This window comes from Anabas testudineus, chromosome 6 (assembly GCF_900324465.2).
Source record: "Anabas testudineus chromosome 6, fAnaTes1.2, whole genome shotgun sequence".
Lineage (NCBI taxonomy): Eukaryota > Metazoa > Chordata > Actinopteri > Anabantiformes > Anabantidae > Anabas > Anabas testudineus.
Genome location: NC_046615.1, coordinates 20,103,818 through 20,127,567, shown reverse-complemented (window position 1 = coordinate 20,127,567; position 23,750 = coordinate 20,103,818). Strand labels below are relative to the sequence as shown.

The 23,750-nt window shown below is 40.1% G+C and overlaps 1 protein-coding gene across 1 annotated transcript in view; it reads left to right on the top strand.

The window, feature by feature from the left end:
* Positions 1 to 23,750, top strand: part of ppip5k1b (diphosphoinositol pentakisphosphate kinase 1b) — a 35,384-nt gene that overhangs the window by 4,972 nt on the left and 6,662 nt on the right. The window contains 28 exon segments of the mRNA XM_026364865.2: positions 1,351 to 1,837; positions 2,579 to 2,774; positions 4,025 to 4,115; positions 4,347 to 4,419; positions 4,421 to 4,433; positions 4,526 to 4,680; positions 4,972 to 5,073; positions 5,230 to 5,391; positions 6,566 to 6,687; positions 7,550 to 7,651; positions 7,832 to 7,918; positions 8,065 to 8,140; positions 8,484 to 8,593; positions 10,686 to 10,771; positions 11,277 to 11,402; positions 12,380 to 12,424; positions 13,377 to 13,498; positions 13,852 to 14,034; positions 14,224 to 14,365; positions 14,537 to 14,760; positions 14,867 to 14,994; positions 15,103 to 15,217; positions 15,473 to 15,580; positions 15,679 to 15,795; positions 16,013 to 16,153; positions 16,254 to 16,362; positions 18,763 to 18,909; positions 20,496 to 20,558. Of these exon segments, the coding sequence (XP_026220650.1) occupies positions 1,652 to 1,837; positions 2,579 to 2,774; positions 4,025 to 4,115; positions 4,347 to 4,419; positions 4,421 to 4,433; positions 4,526 to 4,680; positions 4,972 to 5,073; positions 5,230 to 5,391; positions 6,566 to 6,687; positions 7,550 to 7,651; positions 7,832 to 7,918; positions 8,065 to 8,140; positions 8,484 to 8,593; positions 10,686 to 10,771; positions 11,277 to 11,402; positions 12,380 to 12,424; positions 13,377 to 13,498; positions 13,852 to 14,034; positions 14,224 to 14,365; positions 14,537 to 14,760; positions 14,867 to 14,994; positions 15,103 to 15,217; positions 15,473 to 15,580; positions 15,679 to 15,795; positions 16,013 to 16,153; positions 16,254 to 16,362; positions 18,763 to 18,909; positions 20,496 to 20,558 (3,331 nt within the window). The 5' untranslated portion in view covers positions 1,351 to 1,651.

The following is a 23,750-nucleotide window of genomic DNA, read 5'->3' as shown; positions in this document are numbered from 1 at the left end:
CTCCAGCAAAATATTCAGTTACCTCACTTTCTCTCTGTTATGAATGTTTCAAGGAAGTGAGTGAAACGCTCAGGACAGTCTTTCTAGGGATTAATGTCTGTAGGTGTGTATGCCTAATTCTGAGAGCTCTCTGCAGAGACAGCTGCTGCAGTTAAGTTCCCAGAAATTAAAGTGGTATTATCAGAACAAAAGATTGGTTTGTCCAGAGCTTGCTGGTTTTATGCATAATCAGAATACTGCTCACACATAAAGAGAGCAGCAGCAAGGTACAACAACATTAAACAAAGTACTGTGTTGCAGTTGAGAAGCCACATTAAGAGGAGGAGCTCAAACAGCATTGCTTCGACTTTACACTGCCCTCACAGTAAAGGCAGCGACACACACGTCAAGTCTTTGTTCCACTTCCCAGAATGCGTTTGTGAATCCTTCTGGGAAGTGGGACTTTAAAAGCAATTGCTAAATCTACTCCAGTGTTGCATCAGTATGTTGTGAAGCAGCCTGATGACCAATAACAATATACACAGAACAGAAAACTAACCCAGACTCAGGAGACGAATATGTGGACATTTAATGTCACAGAAATTAGAAACTTGATAAGAAAATTTAGACCATTCATTAAATAATAGGAATCTGACTGATTATTTGTATTTGATGTATTTTAAAAAGTTTAATTTATTTAATTGTCATGATTAAAATGAATGACAGTAGGACTTGATCCATCAAGGGTGTTTTGTAAGCAGCTACATCTGAAAAGTGAAATGCAAACCAGAGTAATGTGAACCTCTTTAATAGAGACACAATAGAGACAGACGGCCTCCTCCTCAGGGTCTGTCGTTGTGGCAACAAGAAACAGCAACATGGGCTCTTTAGAAAACGAAGAGTGCTGAATAAGCAGCAGACTAACATGAAGTACAGGACGTCTCTCTGTATAATGAAGTGTTAATGATTAGTAATATTCATCTGAAAATGTTTTGCTGCAGCTCGAGCAGCTGAACCTGCATTAACCCCGTAGATTGTAGGTGAAGAACAGAGGTGAGCGAAAATTAAACATGTAGCTTTAGCAGTATGTATTAAAAAAACATGCACAGCACTGTGTGTAAAACAGCACTGTGATCTTTTAGTTTGACTTGAACGGGTTAAAAAAGTCATCAGGAGAACACTGAACAACAAAGGGCTGAATCCCTCTGATGTGCAGCGTTCATCAACAATAACTGTTTAGTCGAAGCTGTTGCTGCAGAAGGAGGTCACACCAGTTACTAAAGGAAAGGCTTCGTACACTTACATACATACATAACAGCTTTATCTCTGCAACTTCCATCTGATTGTCAGTTCTTCCTTTTTTACAACCAGGACCGTCCTGTCTGTCTACCTCAACACACGTGGAGTCCACTCCCCCTGCTTTACCTCTTAGGACGTCCACTACTCATGTTCTACCTCAACTTGTGCTGCACACACACATAGCTGATATCAGCAGACTCAGACGCCGGCCGACACTTCGCTGTATCACCACTACTGCTATCAGGAGTCAGTCATCCAGCAACGACGTAACACAGTCAGCTGGGTTGTCTTCCTGCTTAGCCGCTATAGTAGTTATCTGACCCCCCTGCTGGTTGGAGCTACCTGGAGCAGCCATGCTGTACAGCAGTTTGTGATGTCCGGGATCTGTGACGGACTAACACCAGGACCAGGAACAGCGGAAGGACAGGTGTGGGATCACAGAGACGTTCCTCGGTTTATGGTTGGCTGTGATGATGATGAGCAAGACATGGATCAAGTGGAGGCAGGCATAAAGAGTGACATGTTTCGAGAGGAAGAACTGGAGGATGACGATGAGTCGGTAAGTTTCTGGTGTTAATTCAGGTCCACACGCACAGAGTCAAAGTCAAAGTTTACGAGTAATTGAAATGTTATATCTGTAGTTATCAGAACCCAAAGTCCACAAAGGCAAAGGTAACGCTGCCATTAACCTGTCCTGCAAAACATGTTTGTTATGTATTCAGCTTCAGACAAAGTAGCAGCAATACATATTGAACCCTGAGACCTAACTTTATCCTTCAAAAGAAATGATTTTTAAAAACGGTACAGACACCAAGGCCGGCAGTAAATCACCAAAAGACTTGCTGAGATAAGATTAGTCTTCCAGGGTCAACAGCACACATTAACTGGGTGGTCATCTCTTTAATAAAGGGTTTTGTTGATTTATGTTAGATACTGTAGAACGCTCATTTAGCTTTGCATAACAATGTACTGATGTGTTTAACATGCCTGTATGCCCCTGGGGACAATGCTTGTAATTTAGTGGCCAAACTTGGAATTGCAGATCACATGATGCGACTGGATCTCAGAAGACTTTGCCATATAATTCATTTAGAAAAAGTCAGTGCTTTAAAACTGTAATAACATATCCTGAGCATCATAGCAAACAAGAATCTTTCTTTTAAAGGTCACTTCAATGTCAGGTTTTTTCTGTTTCTGTGTATTTAGAATTATTTATTTTGCTGTATATGAGGAACACTCACACATTTGTGTCTGTGTGCTTTATGTCACGTCACGTCCCCGTCTCCATCCTCTCCTTTAGCCATCAGAGCGACAGGTTGTGGTCGGCATATGTGCCATGATGAAGAAGTCCACATCCAAACCCATGACTCAGATCCTGGAGCGCCTTTGTAAGTTCGACTACATTGACGTGGTCATCTTTCCCGAGGAGGTGATCCTGGAGGAACCTGTGGAGAAATGGCCTCTCTGCGACTGCCTCATCTCGTTTCACTCCAAAGGTAAAACTTTGAATCATGAACATGAGGGTGGGTTATGTGCTGCACCAATTTTACCTACAAATATAAAACTGATATTCCACAATCAAAAGTTGAAAGTGAAATCAGATTACATTTTTAATCACATTAACCTGCTCAATGAATTAACTGTGCAGTGTTCTCTTGACATACATCTGTACCATGTTTGCCAACTCTGTGTCAGGCTGTGTCGGGTTTATGGGGATGAATCAGTCGAGGGGAAAAAAAAAAAGATCTGTGGGATTGAAAATATCCATTTAAGGCAACGCACCGCATCTTAAATAAACGTCCTCCATCTCAAAGAATGCTTATGACTGCATGTTTCCATTAAAGCATCAAGAGCTTTTATTTTTATCAATGGTGGTGAAACATCCAAGCAAAAAATAAAACCATGAAGTATCACGTTCATGTAAATCACATGGGAATGTTTTCTATTCTATCTTTAATAGAACAAGAGTTTTGAAGTGCTCGGACTATGGGAAAATAATAGTCCAGTTGTGTTTTTTTTTTTGGAAAGAGGGAAAACTAATATTTCTAAGATATTTCCCTACAGACATGGATGTGTGTCATGTGTTGAATATTAAGAACAATGATAGTTTTTATGTCTGACAGGCAATTAACATGTTTTAAAGGCACAAATAAAATGTGTCAGTGCCTCTAATATTAATTAGCAGGGTTTAGTGCTCACATGGTGGGTGTTGATAAAATGACTGAAAGACGTGTTTCACTGTTATGTCCTGTAGTACAAGGTGGAGACTCAGCTAAAGGGTTAAAGTGATATGCAAACGAGTACTAACACTCATTCATCACTTTTCTGCTCTAGCTCACTCTGAATCCTACTAAAATTCACTGAAACCTGAATTAAAATAAAATTTAATCCTGAGGACACATTAATGTTATGACAGCATCAGTAGATTAAAACTGAAGTATCAGTTGATCAGCGTGTTTAAAAATGCACCTCACTAGTGTTTGTAGATCCTGTCTCAATACTTCCATCTTTTCTAACATCAACAATAAGTGATGAACAATATGCTTCGCCTGACAGTTCGTCACAGCAATATCTGCACTCTGATTTGGTTTTATTCAAACCTAGAAGCTTTTTATATTGGTGACGTCTCCTCATCACACACAAACTTCCAAACTGCAGTAATAGAGGATATAGTCTGGGTTAAATTTGGTCATATGTGTTGAATGTTGTGTTGATGCTACAGTTTTTATGCTTGTGACTTTTTCAGGTTTCCCACTGGACAAAGCTGTGGAGTACGCCAAGCTCAGGAATCCACTGCTCATCAATGACCTCAATATGCAGTATTTTATACAGGACAGGTACAGACTGAAGCAGCCATACACACAAGGGGCTTTTAATGGTAATTTTAAAATAATGTTCCCCATAAGACCGTCAACAGTGAGTATAATCGTGGTCACATACATTAATTGACTGAAGTACCCAAAGGGATTGTGAAGCTGCTGTTTGGCAGAAAGTAAATCACACACATCAAATTGACACACGTGGTCATGTTTTATTTGTGTGTAATTTATGGTTTGATTCTCTGTCAGGAGGGAAGTGTATCGGATACTACAAGAAGAGGGCATTGACCTACCTCGTTATGCTGTTTTAAACCGGGACCCCTGACAATCCTGAAGGTGGGCAGGAAACAGAAGATCAGGCAACATTACAGTATTTTCTAGATATGATGTAAATCTTATCTAATGTGTCTGTGGGTCTGTGGGTGCAGAATGTAACTTGGTGGAGGGGGAGGACCATGTTGAGGTGAATGGAGAGGTATTCCATAAACCCTTCGTGGAGAAGCCTGTGTGTGCCGAGGACCACAATGTGTACATCTATTACCCAACATCAGCTGGAGGAGGAAGTCAGAGGCTCTTCAGAAAGGTACTGTAGCTGTTTCTTATGCAACTCTGCAAATAATGTGTTAAACTGAAGGTTTATTTCTTTAAATGAATGATGTAGTGTTACTCATCTTTTACTCTAATAAAACAAAATGTAATGAATTGATTTACAAAAGAGAAGACATAACAACATTAAACATCACAGGATGTTTAGCTGCTGTAGAGATTAAACCTGTTAACAGTCACTGTATAGGAGAACTAAACAAAACAAAAACTTTAAATAATTTTAATATTTAACGATATTTTTTAACATTTGAATCTTCCTTTCCTGTAGATTGGGAGCCGTAGCAGTGTGTACTCCCCAGAAAGCAGCGTACGAAAGACTGGGTCTTACATCTATGAGGAGTTCATGCCCACAGATGGCACCGATGTGAAGGTACAGTGGATTTTCACTTGGTGAAATGTTTGAACTGATTATATTTTAACCATCGCTCAAACTAATGAGTCTATTGTCCAAATAATTGAGTGTGTGTGTGTATATATAATCTGTATTTGTGTGTTTTCGGCCTGCGTGCGCTTCTCGACATCCCAGGTTTACACAGTTGGTCCAGACTACGCCCATGCAGAAGCAAGGAAGTCTCCCGCTCTGGATGGAAAAGTAGAGAGGGACAGCGAGGGGAAGGAGATCCGCTACCCTGTCATGCTGACTGCCATGGAGAAGCTGGTGGCTCGGAAGGTCTGCCTGGCCTTTAAGGTAAACTTGAGTCATTATGTAGCAGACATAACATGCTGTTCAGGAGAACAAACTAAAGTCCCAAGACACTTTATTTATTTTACTTTTACATTATTTATAGGCTTGTGGTTCTTTTCTTGTCCCTTTTATTACTGCGCAAGCCATTAGTGGTCTGTAACTCCACTGGGTACCGTTTTTATGTGGACTAATCCATTTGTAGCCAAGAAAATATTGATTCACCTTGTGTTTAGCTGCATGAGACAGTAAGATCAGCCTATTAAACCTATTTCAGAGTAGAGAGAACATATTTTTAAAGTCATTACTGTAACCAAAGACAATTGTGGAGCCTCCAACTGTCTACATTTGGAGCCTAACTAAATATGGTAGGCTCCAAAGTACTTAAGGTACTTGGTGAATTGGAACAGACACGTTATTCACAGCCTCTACAAACAACAAGCAAATAGTGAGGATTTCTGGTGCAAACTCCTTATAAGCAAATATTCCTACATCAAAATGCAAAATGAAATAAATTATTCACACATTTTCCCTTTAAGTACAGTTCCTGAATTTAAAAATCTGTGTATTTAGTTTAACTAAAGTCTTTTTGTAAAATTTGGAAAATGTGTAGTTGTAGTTGAATTATAAGCCCAATAAACTAGTAAAGTAACACATGTCCAGTTACGTATAATGTGTCAATACTGAACTGCTTCATTCAGCTAGTGTTAAATTTAAATTTAAACTTTCCAATTTGTAGATTAAACAGTTTTTAAGATGTTTGAGTGAGTTTTTCATGGCACTTTACTTTCAGTGTTTTCTCCCTCTCTTATCATTGAACCTCACCTGTGACTCACTTTGGCTGAAAACACCTGTGAAATGACTCCATGTAAATGTAATGATCCTGAACAACTAACCAAACTATATGGAAATCTTTTCCACTGTAAAATATTAACTGGTTCATATGCAGCACATCTCTGTCTGCTGGTTTATATCAAAAAGTCCTCAAACTAAAACTACAACCACATGGTCCAGAGCACTTAAATCCCTCCTGATCCTGCAGTATGTCTGTTTCCCCTGTTCTTTGTTTCTAATCTTTTGTCTAATAAACAGACTGAAGATGTATGCCAGACAGTTTCTCCTCACATTGTGTCTAACAACATAGTGTATGTGACGAGAGACCTCTGCTTGTGATTTTCAGCAAACAGTGTGTGGGTTTGATCTGCTCAGAGCCAACGGCCACTCCTATGTCTGTGATGTCAACGGCTTCAGCTTCGTCAAAAACTCCATGAAGTACTACGACGACTGTGCCAAAGTTCTGGGGTAGGTAACAGCAGCTAGCACTCTGTTAAATGAGGGAAATAAAACCCTCACATACTTTTTCCACTTTTACTTTGAGGTTTTATGGTTGTTCATTATACATACTTAGATGAAGATCAAATCAGATTTTATGACAAATTAATGCAGAAAACCATGAAATTTCAAAAGGTTCACATACTTTTTCTCGTATAATTCATTACAGCAGTTTATTTAAAGCTTAGCAGGAATTTACATTTAACTACAAATTAAATTAAGATTAAAACTAGAACGTTGTAAAAGCAAGTATTAAACATATCAAAACCAAAGATAAACATGTCAAATTAAAGTCATGTTTTGACTATTTGATCCTTTCAGGATTTTCAGCACTGGAGTAAAACACTAGTCTCTTCTTTCCGTGTTTTACGTTAGATAATGTCTGTTATACTGTAAAGTAAACGCTGCCTTGAAGCTGTCATGTTGTGATTTATTCAAAGCTCTGGACAGCTCACGGGATCCTGTTGTTAGCTCCACGTCTTATTTAGTTTCTGATTTATCACCTCTCTTTCCAGGCAAAGGAGCTGAAGCTTTGTGACTAAAGACTCATAAATTTTACAAACAGAAAGTGCAAGACACAGCGTATGCTGCTCGCCTGCAGTAATGGACACTAGCGTGGACGTTATTCTTTTTAATGTGTTCAAAGTTTGACGCTCAGGTGACAAAGACTCTCTGTAGACATTCGGCACAAAACCGAGCAAGAAAAAACACGTACAGAACACAAATACTAATATATAACTGTTTGCTGTTCATTCTGATATATTGTAGTCTGGACTGGAGCAACTTAAATAAGTAAAGTTTGATTCCTAATATAGATTTTCTGTCTCACCAGGAACATGGTAATGAGAGAGTTAGCCCCCCAACTCCACATCCCCTGGTCGATCCCCATGGAGGCTGAAGACATCCCCATCGTCCCAACAACCTCAGGAACAATGTACGTACTGAAAAACTAAATACTGGCTGACTGTACTGGATGTATGGAAAGCCCGTAGATATGATGTGATATGACACAAAATGATTTGAAAATCTGATTTCTCATAAAGTGTCATGACTTAAGGTTTGTCTGAACTTCTGCTCTATTTTAATCTCATCCCAACTCCTCTGATATATTCAGGATGGAACTGCGCTGTGTCATTGCCATCATACGACACGGAGATCGCACACCAAAGCAAAAGATGAAAATGGAGGTCCGACATCCTCTGTAAGTCACATGCACAACACAAATAACAGTACAATAAAATAACACCACACTTCGGCCAATCGATTGAACGATTCAGTGACAACATACATTTAACTTTAAAGACTGTTTTCCTCAGTGCTGCTGTTTTATTCTGTTTCTTTTTACAGGTTCTTTGAGTTGTTTGAGAAGCATGGAGGATACAAGTCAGGAAAGCTAAAACTGAAAAAGCCAAAACAGCTACAGGTGAGTGAGACCGTTCTTTTTCTCACGCTCGTGTTCCTGAGCAACACGATAACACTACATCCTTTAGTTAGTATAAAATAAATAATTAGACAGGATAAAGTGTTGTTGGCACATGTTGATCCTCATTCGTATTATAGATCACCACTCATCGTGTTGTTTTGTTGTCTAAATATTTATACTTGGCTGTCTAAATCCACTCACACACAGTTCATTCATCCCGTCACTGTATTGTCTTTTTCTAAAACGGTTTTGAAGCTGTCAGTCTTGTCTTTCACACGATATTCAGTCAGGACCCGTGTGTTTAGTCTGAATAGAAAAATTAAAGATGCCTCCGTGTTTCCAGGAAGTCCTGGACATCGCCCGCCTGCTGCTGGTCGAACTGGGCCAGCACAACGACTGCGAGATCGAGGAGAAGAAATCTAAACTGGAGCAACTCAAAACTGTCCTGGAGATGTGAGTGACGTGTCACGTCGGACACGCACACAAACACACAGCATCAGTCATCATCACCATCATCATTCATCTGCAGTCATCCACTTTCATCACAATGCAAAACTACTGTAGATTCATAACCAATGGTCACCTTTCTCCCACTCGCAGGCAGAGACATGTTTACTGTGATTCGCTCCCTCCCTCTTGTGTCTCTAACTCTTTGCTTTATCTTTTCTTCCCTCCTGTATCCCTCTTCTCTCCCTTCTTCTTTCTCTCCACAAGGGAATCCAGCTTGAATGACACTCAGTACGCATCCTCTCCCTTCTCACTTTAAAGGATGAGGTTTTACCACCCTCCTTTTCTGTAGTCCACATAGACCGTGTGTGCAAAATAAGAGGAATGCCCTTTCTCACACAGCTTTGACTTTTCATACACTCATTAAAAATTGCAGAACACTGTGTATAAACTGTGTCCTCGTCGTAGTTTGGGCAAGATTAGATTAGAAATTTTGAGTTTGGAAGGTATTCCTAATGTTTTGTACACTGAGTGTATCACTTCCATTAACATCCATTCATTTTTAGCCATTAACACTGAACACATACACAGTCAAATGTCATTGATTTCACTGTTCTATGTGTGTAAATCAGTGTGTGCTGTGCTACTCTGCGTGCATGCCACCTTCACCACACATTAACTGAACTCTGCAGTAGATCTTCTAATGTCTTCTTCCTCTTGCCGTTCATCAGCATTTTTTTACTAATTTCAGTAATTTGCTGGTGTTCTTCTCTGTAGAGATAACAAAATAATCTGCCTAGAAGTCCTAGAATATCACATATGCAAGAAATGCAGTGTTCAAAACTACAGTAGATAAGAGTATGTCATGAAAGACTGTAAATAGGTACAATATAAAGGTAGGGTTTCCAAAAAGTGAAAGCAAAGCAGAAAATTATTTGTCTGTTGCCAGTTCTGACATAGTGTTGTGCAAAGGTTTTGAGAATCTGAAGTGAGGGCTCTGAATGACGTGAATCCACATCTATGAATCCATCACATTCAGCAATTTCTTAGGTGTCAGACATTTTTATATTTGTAGTGTTGGTTGGAGTCGGTCGTAGGCATTTAAAATATAAGAAGCCTTTCTTCAAAGAGAGGAAGTTGCAGCGCAGAACAGAAGTGAATCATGTTTCTGCACATATTCATTCGTTTCTGTGAAGGAACTCTGTTACAGAGACAGAGACAAAGGCAGGAAACATGGAAACAGAGAGATTGTGAAATGGGGCCGGATTTGAAACGGGGACATTGTGGTTATGCGACATGCGCTGTAACTGTTCAGCTACCAGGGCGTGGGGCGCATATTCGCCAGAGGAAGAAGATTGAACCAACATGTGAGCCAGTGTGACTCACTGATGTGTTTTAAAAGATTTTGAACAACAGTAGAGCTCTTTGGCACAGAAGACTAAGCAAACAAACCAAACCTCACCAAACTTGTTAGTAGTTGTTGTTTTAGTCTTTTTGTGGAACGTTTAGACATGAACTTTTTGAACGGCTGAAACAAACATTTAAAATCTGAAAAAATCAGAACTTGACTGAAACGTTGCGTTTTTTTTTTTTTGTTTGTTTGTTTGTTTGTTATCACAGGCCTTTCCCTCGTTCACTGTCATTTATCCTGGTTCAGATTCTGTCATCATGCTTTTTAAGGCTGTAAATTATACTTTAAAGTCCATTGAAGCTGCTTGTCCTTAGTTTCAAGTTATTCTCTGAGTGGTTGAATGATCATTAGATCGGCACTTGATCAGTGCGTCAGGTTTAAAGTTGTCCCCTTCTTCATTCCTCCTCTCATGAAGCAAAGGAACAAACTCTGCACACGTCTCGTAGACCAAACTGTAATAATCCAAAGAAAACAAAGACACATATATCTGAACCTTTTCCTGCCTGTCTTCACACACTCAGCGATTCATTTACCAATTATTCAAATGTATTTAATCAAATTTTACCACAGTGTTACATATGTAAACTAAGTTGTAGGGATACATTCTTTGTGTATCTCTGTGTCTGTGTGCATATCAAAATTTGTTGTGTGTGTGTGTGTGTGTGTGTGTGTGTGCATTCCCACCAGGTACGGCCATTTCTCAGGTATTAATAGGAAAGTCCAGCTGACCTATCTCCGCAACGGCCAACCTAAAGCCTCCAGTGAAGAAGAAGGTACAACACACACAGGATTAGCTTGTTTACTAGTACAATAGCTGTGTGTAAACAGTATTTGAATAATGTGCCGTCTGTGGAGGGTTGAAGACTGATTACATTTAATCAGACAACACAACAAGTCTGAATACAAAATAAAAGAAGACTGCAAGTAAATGGTACTTAAAGTAATAGCAGTTCTTTTCAAATGTCTGTTTTGGAAAAAGTAATTTGTAGTGTGAGACATGAAGAGGCATGATAATGATTCTAAGTAATTACATGTAGCTTAGAATTTTCAGATTATGGAAAATATATAAACTGTTGAGCTGGAGAGCTTTATCCAGCAAAACGTTAACAACACACCACCTGGAAAATCTGAATCAAAACATTTTAGCAAATGGAAGGGGCTAAGTTGGGAAAGGGAAGTTGAACTATACAGGAAAATACACGTTTTTATACATAAAAAAACAAAACTAATAAATAAAAACTTGTTTCCACTGAGTTGAGATAAATACTGCTTTTCCAGAATCTAAGAAGGATGGTCCATCTCTGCTGTTGGTGTTGAAATGGGGCGGAGAACTGACGCCTGCAGGTCGGGTTCAGGCTGAGGAGCTGGGGAGGGCCTTTCGCTGCATGTACCCTGGAGGTCAAGGTACCGAGCACACACTGACCCACACACACCAGCGAATGCAAACCCACAATGACATAAAAAAAAACTTGCACAACAATAAATGTTTATTTTGCATCTGGAAAGACAAATTGAAAGACTTCTTTCTACCATTTTCTTCTTTGTACCAATTTTTGTTAGTGTTTGTTGCAGTCAGTTAAACTAAATTATATTTAATAAGAAAAATTGACTAATACCTGGAAAAAAATGATGTCAGGTCAAAATGTATTCCTTAATCACATATTAATGTTAATTTATTCATTGGAAAAATTACCTTATTAATTAATTATAATGTAATTATACCTTAGCCCTCCGTAATGGAATTTGTTGGGATGCTGATGGATTTCTCTATAAAACAAAGCTGCTGATAGTTAATAAAGATCAAGTCAATGTGTGATGAGAAAACATTTTTCTTCTGTTAGAGACTGTAAACAGAATTGGCAGTAACATGTGTAATGTATGTGTAGGGTGTAAAAGGGGAAATTTAATGTCCTATTTAAACTAAAAAAGCCAAAACAGAGAATAGGTTTGAGCTTGGATGGAAGTGAGATGGAGTGTGTACATGGCGTCAGCCACCACAGAGACAGAAATGCATCTGTACTTTTCTTGAAAACAGTGTTGGTGATCAAGCAGACAAATCTCCCAGTTACATGAAGGGCTTCTTCCACTCGATCTCGTCGAAGAGCTATTAACTAAGGACTACTGTACCTCAGTGTCCCTCAAAGCCACTCCTTCCTTTAGAGCACAACCTCCCAAACTGCACAGAAAAAAAGCCTGAAGCAGAACTGAATTGAAAATATGCTGATGTCATGATTAGATGGTGTTTATATCTTCGTTGCCTCTTTTTTTATTAAAAGGAGGAAATTTTCTCATCCAGGTTTTCACCTCTTTCTCATCACAAGTTGTGTCTATTAATTCTGCTCTTCTCTTCTTACCTGTTGTTGCATTGTGTAAACTACTAGCCGGTGACCACCGGTCCCTTGGCTGTGAGTCCCCTGTTGAGTTTGGTAAGAGAAAGGTCTCCAGGATATCAGCGCTCCTCCACTCCTCTCTCATTCTGTGCGTTTGTCGCACCGTTCACTAACGTGCTCTGAGCTCTCATCTCATCGTGATTTTGTTTTATTCACCTGGCGAGAAGTCCTGTTTGTGGATTGTTTGTGTTCCTGACGTGATCCACCACAGCATTGTTGTTTTGGTTACTTGTTCATATGTTCAGTGCACAGACAGCCCACGTGTCAGTTTTGGTGTTGTAAGCTAACGCGGATCATCTCACACTAATCCAAGTGCATTGTTTTTATTTTTGTTTTGTTTTTCATGAGTTCTTGAAATGTTGTTTGTTTGTTTTGTGAAAGCTAGTCTGTTGTAGCCTGGATTAGATCTCAGTGCAGGGGAAAGCCCCCCCGACATGTTGCACATGTCAATACTATAACATCAAGCTCATTGGCTGAACACTAAAAATGCATGAAGCATCAGTGTGATTTGATCTGTTGCGTTGGTATGCATCCACCTCCTACAACTATAATAAATATATAGCTGTTAGCATGTTAGACTTTTATTTTATCCTCCAATCGGTTATCTATGGTATTTTGTCTAAACTGCAGTGAGGCTGTCTTCAGTGACTTTGGGGATTTTACTCCACATCTATTCACTTTCACTTCATTTTATAGCTTAAACAATACAAATGAGTATGTTTTGTAAGTAAACTTACAAAACATTGAGGACAATGTATTTGAACTGAAAGTGATGTTACACCTGCCCAGGTACTGTGTTGCCTGTTTTAATCCAGTGGGAATCCTTGGGTACTTTTGGGTACACTCAACATACCATTAAATGTATTTTTCTCTTTTCTTTTAACAACCATCCAACTCACCCAGTTCTTAAATGGGAAAATGTTGAAATGTCTTAATGCTGGCATCAGTCCAGTTAACTGTGTGATCTGCTCTGTGGATCATGTTCCAGGTGACTATGCTGGATTTCCTGGCTGTGGCCTCCTCCGCCTGCACAGCACCTATCGCCACGACTTGAAGATTTACGCCTCTGATGAAGGCAGAGTGCAAATGACAGCAGCTGCTTTTGCCAAGGTAATTTGTCAGACAGGTACCTGAAGCACTTTGCCTGTATAACTGATCCTGCTGAACATGTTTGACAGGGACACAATGTCTTTTTGAGACAACTTGAAGAGGAGCCATGTCCCATCACTATAAATCACTGTTAAATAAGTGAAAAACATTAAGGTTCTTGTAAATTAACAAAATAATCATGTTTGTGTAAACATCCCTACAGTAATTTTCACATTGTAAAAACTGTTTTAAAACTCAGGCTAAACCTTTCACCTTAAACACATGACGTTTACTCTGCATGTACTTTGGCTGATATGGCACAGGTTAAGTAGACTCACAATGACTTTAGTTCAAGTTCTCTGGCTTCTCTGCAGGGTCTGCTGGCTCTAGAAGGGGAACTGACTCCCATCCTGGTTCAGATGGTGAAGAGTGCCAACATGAACGGACTGCTGGACAGTGATCGTGACTCTCTGACTGGCTGCCAACAGAAGGTCAAAGCCAGGCTGCATGAAATCATGCAGAAGGACCAGGACTTCACAGCAGAGGACTATGAGAAGGTGTGTGGCAACATACTTGAGCTCAGGAGAGGCCTTGTGCAATGTTTGCAAGTAATTCTCAGGTTCAAGTTTAAACAGCTGACTGTGAAATATGTGACTCAAGAATCCAAAGAATTGTGAAAACACTGATGCAAAAACAGCCCGTGCAGCACTGGAATTTACTACTGTGTAACGCTTGTTGTGTCCCAGTTGGCTCCAACAGGAAGTCCATCACTCGTGAACTCCATGAAGATCATACAGAATCCAGTCAAAACCTGTGACAAGGTGTATGCCCTTATTCAGAGCCTCACCTCACAAATTCGAAAGAGACTGGAAGACCCCAAGTCTGCAGGTACATCAACCTCCACAATCGAAATAGATAGTAGTTCATATGAGCAGGAAAATAATGATGGAATGAAAAAATATTTGTTTTATGTTTTAATGGAGAGGATTTGTTGTGGGTAATTACAAGTTTAACATTCATCTTTTAATTCTGATGATTGGTTATCGTGCTCTTCTCCAGACCTGCAGCTTTACCACAGCGAGACATTGGAGCTCATGCTGCAGCGCTGGTCCAAACTGGAGAGAGACTTCCGCATGAAGAACGGGCGCTACGACATCAGCAAGATCCCAGACATCTACGATTGTATAAAGTACGACACGCAGCACAATGCCTCGCTTGGACTGGAGGACACGCTGGAGCTGTTCAGACTGTCACGTGCCTTGGCTGACATCGTCATACCACAGGTTAAAACAGAGCGGTGCCATTTAGCACGATTTTCTCAAGTTCTGATCTGAATTGTAAAATAAGTTAATAAACAGGTTCAAATGACCTTTTTTGTTTTAATATCAGGAGTATGGCATCAGCAAATCAGAGAAACTGGACATTGCTCAGGCTTACTGTGTTCCCCTGATGAAGAAAATCCAGTTGGACCTGCAGAGGACCCACGAAGACGAGGCTGTTAACAAGCTGCACCCACTGTGAGCATGCACACATTCATCCAGGCTACATGTGTCTGTATTTATATAATAATAATAAAACAACAAGCCGTTCTGGTGACGAGACCCTTCCTGTCCTCTGGTGTTCAGGTATTCTCGAGGTGTGATGTCCCCTGGCCGTCATGTCCGCACACGCCTCTACTTCACCAGCGAGAGTCACGTCCACTCTCTGCTCAGCACGTTCCGCTACGGAGGATTGCTGGATGTACGCTCTGCTTTTATCACCACTGACAGATTTGTTTTCCTCAGACCATTCATTACTTTTTCTTTGGCAGAATAAGACTAGATCTAGAAACAGATGCTTAATCTACGTAGATGCATTTACCAGCATGCAGGGAACAAATTAACAACATAAATCAACTCTATTGCAGGCGTCATCATTTGTAGTAATTTCTATGAATGAGTTGCTTGAATGTTTAATTTTGCATGCATTTAACATATGTTTGTGTTTGTGTGTCAGGAGGAGAAGGACCAGCAGTGGAAACAGGCGATGGATTACCTGAGTGCTGTGACTGAACTCAACTATATGACGCAGATAGTCATCATGCTGTATGAAGACAACAATAAGGTCAGAGCTGCTTTACTGCACACTGTGTTTCTGTCAGCCTCACTGCTGCAGTTTCATGTATTGATCTCTTTATGTCTCTGTTTATCTGTGTGGTGCAGGACCCGTCCTCTGAGGAGCGGTTTCATGTAGAGCTTCACTTCAGTCCAGGAGTCAAAGGATGCGAGGATGAGGAGAACGTACCGCTCGGCTTCGGTTTCCGTCCAGCCTCCTCTGAGGTTTGTGAACATTACATGTTTCTGTCTTATACTGTTCTGTGACTCTCATTCTAAAATTGTGATTGTTGGCAAACGGTGAAACGATTTAGCATCACTGCTGCTCACTGCAGTTGCATTTCTGGTGCCAGTTATCCTATATAGGAGCAGGTGGGGGCGGGTTGTCCATAGACAAAAATACACCCTAAATGTGCATCATTTCATTTTTATTTAATCACAGAATGAAGACAAAAAGCCAGATCAGGGCAGTCTGGAGGACCTCTCCGAGGACCAGCCGGACCAGTCACTTCCATTTTCTGAGCCAATCAACGTCCTGCGAAAGTCTCCCATGATCCGCAACCGCAAGACCGGCTCCATGGAGGTACCAGCCCACAGTGTGTTTCAAGAATAAATCTGTTCATATTAAGATTGTTAACATTGTGATTGATTAATAATTTCTGTGTATCTGACTTTTCCCTCAGGTCCTCTCTGAGACCTCTCCCAACCAGTCGTCCAAAGGCTGCGCATCCCACCGACTCCTCCCCTCGCTCTCACGCCAGTCTCCTGAGATCAAACCAACCAGTGGCCTAGGTGGGAACCTCCTTTACAGTATTGTGTTTGTGTGCGGGACACAGAGAATGAGAGACCTTATGCCAACAGACATGCTAACCTCACTTGACATTAATCTCCAGTTGCCATCACTAATCCTCCTCCTCATCACAAGCCCTCTGTGACTCCTCCCTCACCCTCCCACCTTTCCAGATCTTCGTCTCATGCTCATTTCTTTCTTTCTGTTTTGCACTCTTTTCTTTCCATCACCTTCTTTCTCCCCCTCTCCAGTCACATTGCTTCAAACCCAGCTTAGCTTAGCAGCAGCCAAACAGGATCAAACTCCAAACTATGTAGGCAAGAGGTCAGTGGAGAGAGTTGTATTCACAGCCAACCACGGGATCTCTAGTTGTCATAGAGCAATCTGAGACGTACCCATAACCCCGTTCAGTGAGAAGTTGACAACACTGTCATGACCTACTGCTGCTGTTTCAGTCTTTTATTTCTGAGGTCTGCAGGTCTCGACTTGGTTCACTGCAGTTTGCAACTTCACTGTTACATTTGAAAGTAATCAACGCTGCAGAAAGGATGTGCAAATATGGAAACATCACCGCTCACTTTTTAAAATAACATATTGACCTTGGTATTATTTTTGGATCCTGAAAAACTTTTTTTTTTTTTTTTTTTTTTTGGTGCTACATTGAAAAAAGCTGCATCAGAACCATTTTATGAACCACTCTGGGTTCTTCAGTCTTATATAATCTATACCCAAATGAAAGAACCCTTGAAAGTCTCTTGTTTTGCTGTGTGTCCAGTTCCCAAGGGCATGTAACCTCTAACAGCCTGCTAACATGGTGACACTCGCACAGGCATGAAAGGCTAAATCAAGACGTGTGGAGAAAACCATAAAACTATAAATGTGAGGACGGGGAGTGGGGGCAGTTTGTTGAAAAAGTTTAGTTGAGCACAGTCTGAGTTTGAAACCCGTGTGCTACATCAAACTGCTTCACTACAGCTTGATGTCACCCAAGAATACATGATAGTTGTGATTTTCCTGCATTCAGTTAGTAAATTATAACGATGTACTCCAGTTTGCATAATTTACAATAAGTATTTGTCATTGTGATTAAATAAATATTAGGTATAGAAGCCAATAAACTGTAAAAGTGCAGCACAGGTGAAGTTTCTATACAACTAAACTGCAACTACAAGATGTTTTTGTGGGGAACATAATTGAAACCAGGTCAATATTCAGTTTTGTGACCACAGCACTGTACGTTATACCTCCTCCATGCCCTCCAACCCCCTCCTCGCAACTTATTTTCTGTTAATATATTTCAAATCTGTGTGGTGCAGGATCACTTTCATTCGAAAAACACGTTGCATCACAACACAATCATTTGATTATGTTTGCTAAAAAAAAATGTAATCGCGTTTGCAGTTTAGCTGCATACCAGCTAAACATTCATTCATGCTGCAATTTTAGGAGACAGGGCTGATTAGTACTGCTTCTCTCTAAATGCGTTAATCATCGTTTCAGTTAGTGCCTGATTATCTCAAGTCTGAAAGCAGCAGTCAATTCTATGTTTGCACGACATCAAAGGAACTCCATCTGAAGCCTCTGGGTATTGTTAGAGAAGCTGGGCCTGTTTGTTATGTATACTAGGTGTGAGGCTGCTGAATGATCCCTGCCTGCTCGGCACCGGCACCACTGACTGCACAGGTCACAGACGAGAGCAGCAGCTGTTAAAAATGCAGTCTGTGGGTTCAGTGCGCTGCTTTTCATACTCCCATACTGTTTATAGAGCAAACATATGAGGCACAGACTCAACACTGATGCTGTTTAGGTTATTATTAGCTTATCTTTTTCTGCATTTATTCTGTTTCTGTACAATTCTCCGCAGTATTTCCTCTTCTGTGTGATCTACACACTCAACATTGATTTAAAATATTTGAATGAATGCTTGAGAACTGGCTGACTTGTACTCTAACCATCTAACTTTAACAAACCATTGTATTACATCATATTCTTTTGCATGCAAAACATCCTAGTTCGGTACGCATGTGTGCACACAAATGCACTAATACACTACACGTGCATGCATATAAACACACTCACATGGTGTAACTGCAGTGACTGTTGTGAAAACCTTGTAGCATCGTTATTTCCAGGAATTGTCCTCGATGATGTGATAACATTGCTGCCATTGTATCATCAAACTATTCTTTTCCTCAGTTAAAAGATCAAATTCCCTCAAACTGCAGTTGCAGGGTTTTCACACAGGTGTACGTCGTGATGTACAAAGAAACTACCTGTAGTGACAGTTTGAGCAGTAAAGGCATGCTGTGTAATAATAACTAATACCCTTCACACCTCCACTCCCTCCATTCCTTCATCCTGCACACCTCTCCCCCAACCCCCCCCGGCTCCTCCTCACACAGGCTCACTCTGCTCTGGCCTCTTCAGTGCCTCCACCCTCGGGGTGTCCTGTAGCGCCCCCAACCTGCGGGACTACGTCCGCACGCACCACCACCATCGAAAACCACCTCTGTCCCCTGGCAGTCTGCCATGCAAGATTGGCATGTTCGGTATGTTCACACGCTGTCTTCCTCCACAAGATGGGCCTTCTTCCTTTTTAGTTTTTGAATCTTGAATCTCTCCTTTCTCCAGAAAGTGTTGAAACTTTCTTTCTGGCTTGAAAATATCTTTTTTTCTTCTACTTTTTGCTCCTTTTAGCTTTTTTTTTTCTTTCTTTGGGGACATTTTCTACTGTTACTTAAAAATTTTAATAAAAGTTCCCTTAAATCTCTCTTTTCCAAAACGAACGAGTCATTTCAATGTGTTGCATCACATTTCTTGAGTGATTTATTTCACAGTTTGCATGATAACGGAGCAGGTCTGACAGCAATAGATGTGGCTGTGCAGCACATCCTGGGCATGAAACCTTGTATTGGGCTGTGTGATATTAGTGATGATCAGTGTTTTTCCAGATAAGCATGACTGCTCACTTTCTGCTTGGGTGCAGGTGTGTTGAAATGCTCTCTCTCTCTTTTCTGTGCATGTTGTTATTGTGCACTACATACGTAGATCCTCTCTTAAGGAATTTAATTTCCTAATCCACAGTAAAGTCGTTTTTGTGTCTGGGAGCCAGAAGTCTGGCTTTTTCCATTAATCAGAATTTACAGTAATCCTTACATTAAGAAACTTAGCCTGTTATTTGGAACAGATGTTTTTTCAGGACCCAATAATCCACCTTTAAATAATCCCCAGTCTCCTTTTCTCTCTCTACTTATGTTTTTATATCATTTGTGGCTCCTTATATCAGGTCGAATCATCCCAAACACCTGTTTTGTTCTCGTGGTCACAGCTGTTTAGTCTCATAAGTTTGTTTAGTTGCTGTGAGAAATGAATTGAGCTTCCTCAGGTTCAGACAGCAGCAGATCTTTTTCGTACTGAATCACATACATCCACAGGGATCTGTATATCCACAGGGGGATTTTTCTCCCCCACTGTTTTAAACACACAAACCTGAGCTGTTCATTTTATCCACCGGGTGTCACTGTGACTGCAAGACTGCACACCGACAGTAGCAAACATGCCTCCCTTTTCCTGGCAGCATGCATCACGTCACATGCTGCCCTCGGAGAGGGTAATATTAGGACAACATATTATTATTTTGTAAATGAAATGAAATCTGAAAGTTCAGTCCTGGTTAGAATTAAAACCTGCGAACGACCTGCAGTGTTGGTTGGTTTTCAGATCAGTGGTTCTCAGCCTTTTATTTGTTTGTTGGACCTCAGTGGCCGCATCAGATGAGTTCAAGCACCATTTCTTGATGTGTTCTCAGAATTATCCCCTTTAGATTAAGACTCGGCATCATTCACTCTTCCTGCATGTTCATTCACTCATTTACTCCATTCACTCCACCACCTTCCAGTTCATTTCATTTTCTCTGATAGCCTATCTCCTCCTTGTGTTTTTTCAGTGATGACTCTCAATTTCACGCATGTTAGTTGACGGACAGACACAGATCAATCAGCAGGACAACTCTCTCATTCTGTTTCTCTTCTCCCTTTATTGTTTTCTTATGTTAAAAACACAAACAAACGGGCAAACAGGCAGACGCAGGAACCAGCAGTCCCAGTAACACCAGTTACCTTTCTTATCTCCTCAGAGCTGCTCTCTATGCCGGCAGTAAAGAGATTTTCTGTGTCGTTTGCCAGGCATCCGTCTAATGGTATGTCTGCTTTTATTAAAGCTTATTTCGACACTCCTCCAGATCTCCTTATCTTGCATGAGCTTTTTGTGGGAAAACATTTCCTGTGTTTTCTGTTTGTTTTTTTTTGTTTTTTTTGGGAGTTTGACGTTTGGCTGCGTTTAATTACATTCAGCGTCTATAAGATTAAAAACAAAACAAAAACTAAGCAACTCGAGTTTCTGTTTGACTACACTCTCCAGGTGTTTGTTGTGTCTTGTGTTTTTTTCAGTGTTCACATCTAACACCACCCAGTCTGCTTGCACCAGTTTAATTCACCCCTGTGATCCTGTGGTGGAATATATCTCCTTCCTTAGATATATTTCATGTGTAGATGATCTGTGCACACATAACTCATCCTCACTTGCACTTCTTATTTATCTCAAATAATTTCTTTGCATAATTTTCAGTCGTGATTATAAAGAGCAACTTAAAAACAGTTGTTAAGCTGCTCTTTAAACTGCATGGGAGACATTTTAACATGTGAATGGCGAACTCCAAGAAAATGAGCAGGATGATATACTTATTTATATTATATATTTTTTAATTTTTTCATTTTCAGGCTTGTGACTCGAATACAGTTTTACATTTATTTAATTTTTGAGACTATGAACACAGCGGGAGAACAAACCTTTATTTAACTGATAAATGCACAAAGACAGTGGGATATTCAGATAAACACATCCTGTGTCATTCTGCAAATGTGGCTTCATAGATGTACAGAGGAGCTTGTGTTTGACTGGCCTGAGTGAGGTCCAGGTCTGGTTCCTGTCTGTAATCAGACCTACAACAGTTAGTACCCTTAATTTCCAAGAGACTAAGAAGTGTAACTAAAAAGAGGCTTAATGTAACTTAGCAGTAAACGTGGCTCTGTCACGACTTTTTAACATCAAACTCTAAATTTACACAATACAATGAAGTTGGTCAGTGAAAAACACTGAAGCCCTTTGTTTTAATGAGTTTTTATTGATTTCTCAGTTTTTGTTATTTATTTATATACACAGATTTACTTTGCAGTTTTGTTTTCTTCATCAAATTGTAGTTTTACAGCACTTGGATCTAATTTCTAATATAATTTCTTGACAACTTTGTATTAGCAACTTTTTTTCATGGTTATTTAATCATTTTATGAAGGTAATATTACAGATCTGTGATACTGTAATGGGCATTTTCCACAAATATATTTTAGAAACCAAATGATCAATTGATCATTTAAGAGAGAAAAAATAATCAATAATAAAAGTAATCGTTAGCTGCACTCCTGTAGTTGATAGAAGACGACTTGATGGTGAGGTCTTTACCAAACTCTGCCGACCACCTGCTGTTCGTGACAAAGGGGCAGCAGCAGCTTTCAGAATAACTTAACAGAGTCTGTTAAGTTATTCTGTGTCCTCCACCCTGCTCAGTATCATACCCCATCTAAGTTGTCTTTTGGAAACCGCAGCTGTTGGCAACTTAACGAGAGTTACTCCTCAGTTCTCGCCTCCTAAAAAGGTTTCTTATTGTTGTGAGAGCTGCAGTATGATGAAATTCACTCACTTGAAATGTGTTTTGTGGCAGTTTTGTACCACCTCCGGGAGATCGCTCATGGATGAGTTCACTAATGGCAGCCTCTCTGGCACTTGTTGACTGAAAAGGGGTAAATGAAATGCTGCTGCACAGCAGCACAACTGAAAACAAATCGTGTTTGGATATTTGGATATGACTCAGTGGTTTTTAAGATTTAGACCAGTGGTTTAGAAACAGCATGTGTTGACAGTCTGATTAGTGTTTGCTTCGCTGGAGTGACGAGCAGAGCCTGTGTTAATTCAGAAATCTGCCCTAATATTGACGAGTGTTTGGATAAACCCCAGTGAACCACCGTGATAACGCTTTAGTTCCAGTTTGCACTGAGATGGTATGGTGCTAATTTAAAAAGTCATATTTAGGGTGATTATTAGGTGTTTTCTTTTTGTGACATCTGCCTCTGTCTGTTTTTTGTTTGGTTACTGATGGGTGATGATACTTCCTTTAAAAAGTGTGGGTGCTAACATGCTGTGCTAATTTCCTCTTCATAAAAATATTTATTTTATGTCTGCAGTGATATTTTAATGTTAATTACTCAGAGTATTTAGTTACTGGTGGGCTTTTGTTGATATAAAACATTTTGGGACAATTGTCACTTGTGTATTTCTGTAGATTGAGTAATAAATCAGTCAGTTCATCCTTCCACAGAATCAATGCAGTGTTTTCAGAGCAAAACGCTGTTGAATTGTTGATTTAAGGAGAAACTGATCTCAGACGTTGGATTTTTGTGCAGCTGAGAAAAGTGAATGTATTTTATTTTATTCATTATGAACGAAATTGCTGTGTCATAGTGGTTTCCTACTCATTTCCCTCTTGGCTCTACAGAGCTTCATAATTATCTGTTTCCTAACTAGTTGTAAATAGCACTGTAAAAGGTGAAATATCGGTTATGTGTCGTCTGCATTTTCTGCTGCACCAAAGGACAAAACAGGAACAGTTATTGCAGTTGTTCTCTAGTGATGCATACAGTTAAAGATTAGCTTTAAGTTTCTACAAACTAATTGTCACATATCTCAGGGCAGAGATTTTTGTTCTCTTATAAGAAAGACGTGCTTTTTATTCCAAAACCTTAAAATACTAATAATTTTTTTCAGTCATTGCAGTAAATAAATTGTCATGGGAGGATGGGATGTCATTACTTTTATTCTGAAATTAAAGATGTCTCGGATGACTACTCAGGCCCTCTGGTTAACATGATGTGAGAACTCAATCTGTGTCTGTGTATCTGGATCTGTATTGATTCCTTTTTTCACTGTGATGTCATTGATTATTGACTGTTGGCTGCATCAGTCTTTATTGGGTTGTAACTTTGTTTGATGGATGAAGCTGTTCAGAGGGGGTTCATTCGTAGCAACATCTGTGTTGATGTAAAGACACAGATCAGAACTGCAGCCTGTTCTCACCGTTATAAACACAGTCTGCTCTTTTATCTCTGGCACATCTTCTTCTTCTACTACTTCTGCTTCCCTTTGTCTGTCACTTCTTCTCTCCCTGCTCTGCCCTCAGAGCCCTCAGATGATCTCCATGTAGTCCAGCTGCTGGGGGGGCTTCTCCCTGAGCTGACCCTACTGGGGTTTGCCCCTCTGGTCGTGGACAGGGCCATGGCCC